At 25.2% G+C, this 8,940-nt stretch overlaps 1 protein-coding gene across 1 annotated transcript; it reads left to right on the top strand.

Annotated features, from left to right (window-relative positions):
* The first annotated feature begins 29 nt into the window (after positions 1-29).
* Positions 30-8,589, top strand: LOC134827950 (protein tipE). The gene is made up of 3 exons (XM_063840864.1): positions 30-980; positions 1,037-1,286; positions 8,038-8,589. The coding sequence occupies exons 1-3, from the start codon at positions 449-451 to the stop codon at positions 8,111-8,113; spliced, it is 858 nt and encodes a 285-aa protein (XP_063696934.1). The 5' UTR covers positions 30-448; the 3' UTR covers positions 8,114-8,589.
* Positions 8,590-8,940: the final 351 nt, after the last annotated feature.

Genomic DNA, 8,940 nt, shown 5'->3' with positions numbered 1-8,940 from the left:
AAATACATGCATAAATAGTAATGGGAATTCCCTTCAGATAAGAAACATTCATGTGTTCAATAAATGTATCTTTTTGTGATAAATACTGAAGAAATATTATGGTTAAAAATAAGTATTTATTGAGAGTAACGATAAACGAAAATTGGAATACGTAATACTTTATCGATAATTTTCGCAAATCAGTTTTTCTTTGAACATTAAACCTCTATTAAAATTTAAGAAAAAAATGAAGAATTATTGCCATTAAGTGAAACTTAAGTAATATTATATGTATAATAATTCAAATATTTTGTAGTTTTTGCAAAATAATTATTAGTGAAATAGTCAATAAGTACTTTAAATTTTGTTTAAAAAACCATCGATGAAATAATAATAATAATGATGATACAGACAGCCTGTCGATTGATGATTGAGTTTAAGACGGGAATACAACATCATTAATTTAAACATGCAAAGTAGCGGAAGCTCAGAGTACTTGCTTGACCAACAAGCAGAAGAGTTAAGAAAACGAAAATTACAAGAATTATCAACGACGAAGAAAAAACCTATATTACAACCCAAGCGTACATTTCGTGAAGCATTTCGATTTTATTCCACCTCTCTCTTGGCATTTCTCTCTGTAACTGGTGGATCCTCATTATTATTCTTAGTGCCACTTTATGTAGATCCAGCTATTTCTACATTAGCCAGTAATTTTGTAGTAGAGCCTACAATTTGTGTTACACAACGACGAGAAGATTTAACTGGTCTTTTTAACTGTTCTTGGTCAAGTTGTCGTGAAGGATGCACATCAGATGTTTTCAAATGTAGTCACATCTATGTAGCATTCATAGAAAACTTTACATTTCCTGCAAATTTAAAGCCACTAGAGCTAGTGAATCTAACTGATTCAATGACTTTATATTCAGAAGATTCTGTACTATTGGTCAATATAAAAGGATGTGGCTACCCACCAAAAGTTAAATGCGACCCATTTATTGGTAAAAAATGTTTAAAAAAAATAATTGTAGATTTTTAATTTAATTTGTATCAATAGATCTTTATGGTCATGAAGGTACTATATTTCCTTGTTACTATTCTCAAGTGAATAAAACCGTGGTACTCACGCATTATAGTCGAGATGATCAAATTCAGACGATAATCAACTTTTTCCTCATTCCATTTATTGTCACGGTCTTAGCATCTGTGGGACTTTGTTGTATTCATTGTGATTGCAGATGTAAGAAGGAAAGAGTAAAAAAACGTCGTAAACCTCGTTATCGCCAGCCAAGATTAGAAAATGTCAGGTAAATAACATTTAGATACTTCTTATTAATTCATATATTTATTTCCTTGTTAAATTTTTTGACCTATTCGATAGTCTACAGATAACAATGATTTACACAAATAAAATAAAATTACAAAAAAAGAAGAAATTATTTTGTCTAATATTTGAAGAAAATCAAAAATATAAAGCTTAAAATCTAAATTAAAAGCTTCATTGAAACAGTCAAACAAAATCTTAAGCATAAATTTTACATTAAATTTATTAATATAATCCATATGTTAAGCACACATTACTTAAAATAATATTAATTCTTTATTGAAAAGAGAAGAAACGCGATCCTAAACTAGTGATAAAAAATAATACTAAATTTTCAGAAAGAGCATCATTTTGCGTGTTGCTATGTATTATTACTTCAGGCCACCAGAAACATCGCGATTTTAGATAGTTCCTTAGGCTAGTTTAACAAATTTTAAATGGAAGGTAACTTTAGTATGACTTTTAATAAATCAAACAGCTTTAGAACCTCTATTGACAAAAGAAATATATAAATAGATAAATAGATAATGCTTTTACGCTTTAAAGATCAATGCAGGATATAATTATAGATTATACGAATTAAGTTATTAAAATATTAATGGAAGCATCCAAAAAACGCATTTCAATGTGTTCTTTTGATAAGTTTTCGACAATTCGCTCGATTTTTATCGTGGGATCTAGGTTTTTTCAATTTTCTTAATTTTAATTTCACAAACAAAGTTGTTAAGTCATTTAAATCAATTTAATTAGTAGTAATTACACTAGTAGAGTAAATAAGTACATAAAGAAAGTTTTAAGAAATAAAATTCCATTGTAGGACGGACTCAAAAATCATACACAGGAATTGGATTTTCTGATATTTTTTATTTTATTTTCAAAAAACTTTAAAAATATCAACTTGGCCAAAAAATTTAACCAATTTAAATTAACTCTATTTCCGATATTAGGGCATCTAAATTAACTATTACCTACATTTTCATGTTTTGTCAGTGATACTACTAATAGAAAAAAATAATTTCATACAAGACAAATATAATGATCATAATCAGTTTAAATATTTCATTCATACAACTTCTTATATAAAACTAGCTTTGAGTAAAAAAAAGGGAAAAATAAGAAAAACGTTTAAGAGTTTTAATTTTAGTGTTAAAATGCATTGAGAGTTGCATTTTTACCGCTTGTAACTAAACCAAAAAAAAATACTATAAGAAATTCATAGAATAATAATAATGTTATGGAATATACATGAAAATAGATATAGACAAATGATCGACATCACTAAAATGTTTAAATAATACCGCATTTTTTCCAAATCAAATTTGAAATACAATAAAAATTTTAAACATTCCTGTAAAATATCACATCATTAATACTATTTATCTACACTTATTAGTGTTTCACCTGTCTTTCCAATGTTTGTTGCATCCAGTTTTAACTAAAAGGACACAGAAGAATAAATGAAGGCCTTAAAAGATAAATCGCATAATTATCAGTAAAGAATTATAAAATATAAAGTATTCTGATTATTTGTCCCCAGATGAAAATTTCCCAAAACTGTCCCTTAACTGTTAGATAGGAATTTTCCACCAAAAAAAAAATCAATTAGCCATTAATTTACTTTCGTAAGTTTGAAAATGGAGAAATAGTTTAAAAATCCAATTTTTATAGCTCAAAAAACGTAAAAAAAACACTTAAAATTGATTTTTCGCAGTTTGTTAAAAAGTGCAGTGTTGCGGTTTTCCGTTTTAGACCTTAATTGTAATTAAAAGTACCGTGAATTAGCAAAGCAAATTCGAATTGTAGTATATGTTTGTTACATAAGTCCTTTTGTGTTCCGAGTCGATGTTTAGCTCATGAGAGATATTTATCCATTCTTCATATGCTGGTAAAAAAATTGGAAAAATGGTCAAAATTATCATCTTTGAGATGCTCTAACACGTCTCCGTTGAAATCCAGAAAAAAATTTTTTTTTTGAAAAATTTTAATTTTTTTCAAAAATTTCTCGGCTATAAAAATAAGGATACTTTTTTGCCCAAAAAATGTCATTTTTTTGCCATTTTTCCGAACTTTGAGGCCTGGGCTCCAGATTTTTTTGTACAAGCCGGGAAATTTTATGCCTGAATTCGAATTCTTTGGAAAGTTTACTGTCGTTTAGCACCTTACCGCCTTTGATTCTGACAATTTTTCGACGTTTTCTCGATAGGGTATCACGAAATGGGACTTTTTTATGCACCAAAAACAAAATAGTATATCAAACATATACATACAACAAAAAATTAACGTATTTAACTTTCTGAAAATTATAATTTCTTTAAATCAAATAATTTCGTGATACATTTTTAGAAATTGCACTTTCCTAAATAAAAATCTATCGAGATATCTTACACATTGTACTTTTGAAGCAATATATCATTCAAGAAGAAAAATGCATGCGATATTTATCTTCAAAATCATCTTTTATAATACACGCGTGTCATTTTATTGTTCGAACGTGATAATAAGTGATAATTAGTTTTTATTATATACCTACATAACATATTATATGTTTGATATGGATTAAAGAAAAATATATGAGGTATATTAAATGTTAAAAGTATAATTTTGAACTTGCAAAATATTTAATAGATAGATTTGTTTTATATCACAGCTAAAATTTGAATTTATCGCTTAATATTTTTTGAATTAGATCACGAAAATAAAATTATTTTATATACATTTAAAGGAATCAATACAATAATCAAAAAAAAAGTATGTACATTAAAAATTGACAACACACAGTCGAAATTCAAGTCAATTATAATTAGCCTGAAGTATCAAAATATCTAAAATATTAGTTGTATCCAATATGTACTCCGTAGATTTCTATCTATCTATTTAGCTGATTAACTTTTGAATTTATTTAAGTTTTGCTCATGTTTTATTCTACTTCTACAAGAAGTTTTTTTTAGAATACTTTTAATTTTTTATTTGTACCTAAAAAATAAATGGGAAATATTATTTTATCGGATTTTATATATAACTAAACTACCTCAAAGAAAACCGGAAAACAGTTTAATGTCGTCTCAAAAATGTTTATGTATCTGTTCTTGTCCTGTCCCCAGACCAAATATGCCGTCCGCGATAGGTCTACGTTGATGTAAAACATCCTTGATTTTATTAAATAAAGAAGATAAAAAAAAGATTTTATATATAACTTCCAGTCTGTAGTGAGACACTTTAAATTTATATAAAACTATTATAAGGGTGTTCCAAAAAAAAAAAACTTGTTTCGCGTTAACTCCCCCATCATTTTTATCTAGAATATAGAAATTATATAAAGATTTTGAAATATGTACTATTCATATTAAATGACTCAAAAATCAAGTCTTATGTTTTACTTGTTTTTAAACAGTTTTTACATTTTAAACTATTTTAAATTTATTTAAAAAGAACATTTTGAATATAAATTCAAGAAAGATTTTTTACACAAAAGAATTAAGACCGTTCCAAATTTTTTCTGTATTTTTTCTATGGAGCACAGGCCATTTCAAAAGCCGAAAATCCAATGGGGCAAAATAAAAAAAATAGTTGAAAATGTTATTAAAATTGCCCGTTTTTTGTTATTTTTAATATTTTGTCGATAAATTTTCAAAATTTTTTAAAAATATTTTCAATTTTTAAAACTTTTTATTTTGAAAAACAAAATTTTACACGAATTTTCTTCTTTAAAAATATTTTTCAAAAATTTTTTTTTTTTAATTTACGATAATTTTTATGAAATTTTTTTGTTAAAATTTTTAACTTGAAATACATTGAGATCAATAGCTTTCAAATCAACTTTCAATTTAATAGCAATGTCACATAAAATAATCCAAAATTGAACAGGTTCATAATTTTTCCATACAAAACAGTATAAGAAACGAAAATCTATTTAAAATTTCTATATATCCCATGGTTTTTATATCAAAAATGCAACGCGAAACAGAAAACGTTTTTGGAACACCTTTGAACCAAGATTTTTTATACATTATATTTGACGAAATTTGTATATAATCATGAAACGGCCAATTAGAATTAGGTATGTGTAAATACACTTTATTTCTAAAATGTTGCTTTTCTTTAATTTATTTAAGACTTCAGATAATTTTACATGAAAAGATTTTAGAATTAATCAATCAAATATACTTAAATATATGAATCTAAATAGTTCTTGTTTGTTGGAAACAAATAAAGTTTCGAAAATATTAAGGCAAATAAATTTAATATTTTCATTTTTTGTCCCATGAGGATTTTCATAAGGATTTTTGTCAAACCAAAGAAAAAATAATAATTTGAGCTACATTTCAATAGAAAACATCTTGTTAAAGCGAATTTCTTTTGCTTTTTTATGGTGCTCCAAAAACGTGTCTTGTTTCTTGTTTCCTCCCCCATCATTTTTATGAAAAATGATCATGAGGGATGTAGAAATTATATATAGATTTTGAAATATTTTTTCATATTAAATGACTTAAGAAATCAAGTTTTGCTACACTTTAAAAAAATGGTATCTCGCAAGCAAAAAATCACGCGAGACACTTTGCGAGACACCATAAAAATTATAAAATTTTGAAAATTTTTGGAGGAATTTTTTTTTTTTCGATATTTTTTGTTTTATGATTGAAAATGGTTAGCAGATGAATTAAGTGACTAAAGTGAACTTTTATTTCTGCAAATTTTTGAGATATTTGTGAATTTTTTTCTTTTTTCACCCGAAATCAAATTAAAATGAAAAATTTATACATTAAAAACACAAAAAAGGACATAAAAATGAAATTGACGGAGAAATTACGAAGTTCTTAACTTAACTTTAGTAATTTACTTAACTTTCTAAAAACAATTAACAATCTTTAATAAAAGTAAAGTTTTGGTAAAATATTAGTTAAAATCATCAGAATTGAAGAATCTTTGACTTCGATTTTGGAGATGATTAGTTTTTTTTTTAATAAATTGTACTACTTTTTTGATAGACAATAAAAATTGTTAAAAATTTCAAAATTCGACAGCTAAAAATAAAATAAAATATTAACAAATAAAAACAATTTATTAAATATTAATTAATTTTACTTTGTTAAATTTTGCAATTTTTTGTTAATTTTTATAATTCAATTCAAACAAAACATTTGATGGAAAATCGAAAGTTAATGCGTAAAATATATGAAAATATTGCATTTTAGCTCAATACTTAAGTATTTTGCTAAAATTATCCTATTTTTAACTCATGAATTTTTGATTTACCATCCTATTTGGGGCTACTTGTTTTATACTTTTAAGTTTGATTTTTCCATATTTTATTTTTTTTTCAATTTCATATATTTTATAAATTTTTTCCTTTTTTACACAACAAGTAATGTGTTATTTTATTTTCATTTACTTTTTGTTTTATTTTTCGTTCATATTTCAGTCAAAATAAAAAAAAAGTTAAAAATCACAGAAATTTGAACAAATTTTGATGAAGTGAGAGCTTAAGTTGGTTGCTTAATTCATCTGCTAATCATTTTTAATCATAAAATCAACAAAAAATATCGAAAAAAAAAAAATTTCCTCCAAAATTTTACAAAATTTTAAAATTATTCATGGTGTCTCGTAAAGTTTCTCGCGAAGACACTTTGCGTCTTGCGGTTATTTTTGGTCGCGAGACACTTTTTGAGACACCAATTTTTTTACAGTGTAGCTGTTTTAGCGATATGTTAGTTGTTTTTCAACAATCTTATCATTTTTGACTATTTTAAAGGTTGTTCATAAACATTTCGATTAAAAAATCAAGAATCATTTTTTATAAAAATCCAAAATGATCAAAAATCCAAAAAATGTCAAAAATATTTTTATTTTTAATTTAATTTTTATTTTCCCCCTGATTTTTTTCGACAAAATCGGAGGAGGAAGGGGCGACAAAAAATGGATATATTCATATATTATATTTATTCGCCTAAAAGAAAAATTTTGAATTTATTGCTCCTATTTATTAATAAATTATTTCGAGAAAATTTCGTTTTTCACTAATTTTCACAATGTATGAAAATTGTCGTATTTTTCTGTACATATTAAAAATTTAAGTTGGGGATTTATAAAATAATCTCATAGAAATTTGTAAAGCAGAACTATACATAACCTGTATATATTTTCAAACCTAGTTTTACTAATACGATAGGTATTTTTATAATAGTAGGTATGTATTTTATTATAAAATTAGGACTTCGTTTTAATAAGAGTTTGAAACAATAAGCAACTCGCTTTTAAAATATATTTCTAATAAAAATCAATCTGCATGTTCATTTGAATAAAAAAAATAATAAAACTTACTAAGTACTGCTTCTTTAGATTTAAATTACTTTATTTGATAGTTCTTCAAGACAGTGATTTCAAGTGTAAAGATAGCAATTTAGCAAAAGAGCAATGAAACAAAAAATTAACTGTATAGAAAAACACATAACACTTGTACAATAAAGTAGGAAACCTATAATAATTCCGTATGTTTATCTATTGTTCTTTTTTATTAAAGACAAGTGTCATTTAAAAAATTGTTTCACATTATTTAAAATTTCTTCAGATTCTTGTAGACGAAAACTTTTTACGTTTCAAGGTCAATTTTCTGATGTTTTTAACATTGGATTTTAAGAAAAAATAGTTGGAATGTAATGTGAAACATTTTTGAAAAACTTTTTTAATATATCTATTGGAAATAATAAATTAATCTCTTAAATGTTATCATTTTACAGTGACTCATCTATATCTACAAGAATTGATTTGTTGACAGCAGCTATAGAAGTATACAAATCTCCACCAATACTTTGACACGAGGTACTAGAAAAGGAAGAAACTGTAGACAGTCATCTAGGCGATATTTCTAGCAGTGATCTGTGACAAAATATATAATTATTATTTTTTTTTTAAATTAAAAATTACTTTACTTTCCATGATTTACCACAATTGATTTATTGAATAACTTGATAGCCTAATTAAAAGTTTAATTAATAAATATATGTGTATTCTATATCAAACAAATAGATGAATTTCCTTTCTCCATTTAGACAAGTTTCTATTCGGTGGATCATCAAAATATATTGAATTTAGTTACCTAACATTTGTTTGTGAAATTCTTTTAAATAAATTGCGTTACATAAATAATAATTGCGTGATTAATAGCTTACGTGATAGCTTAAAACTGTTTTTATTTATAATATGTATTTAAAAAGCTAATAGTATAAAAAAATAAAATAATAAAAAAGGGAATTGAATGAGTTTGACATAACAAGTAGGAATGATCGATTTATGTTCATACATTTGTGTTGAAAAATAAATTAATATAATTGAAATAAATATTCAGTTTATTCTTTAAAGTAAATATTTTTTTTTGTAAACGGTAATATGTTTCAGACAGTGGTCATTGAGAGCGTACAAGATAGCATACAGCTTAGTAAAATGCCATATTTTCAAGATTCTTTATTTCCTGCACAGGAGTATCCATATTTAAAAGAACGATATACTATTTATATGCATTTTGATCTTTTTTGTATTCCGTATTTTTTCCGTAATTTCGTGCTCCTCAAGTTACATTTTCATACTCCTCCCCTCATTTCACATTTTCATTCCCCTCATTTCACACTTCCGTACTCCTCATG

Source organism: Culicoides brevitarsis, chromosome 1 (genome assembly GCF_036172545.1).
Source record: "Culicoides brevitarsis isolate CSIRO-B50_1 chromosome 1, AGI_CSIRO_Cbre_v1, whole genome shotgun sequence".
NCBI classification, from domain to species: domain Eukaryota; kingdom Metazoa; phylum Arthropoda; class Insecta; order Diptera; family Ceratopogonidae; genus Culicoides; species Culicoides brevitarsis.
Note: the sequence above shows the minus strand (reverse complement) of the source record. Positions and strands in the feature narration are given on the sequence as shown.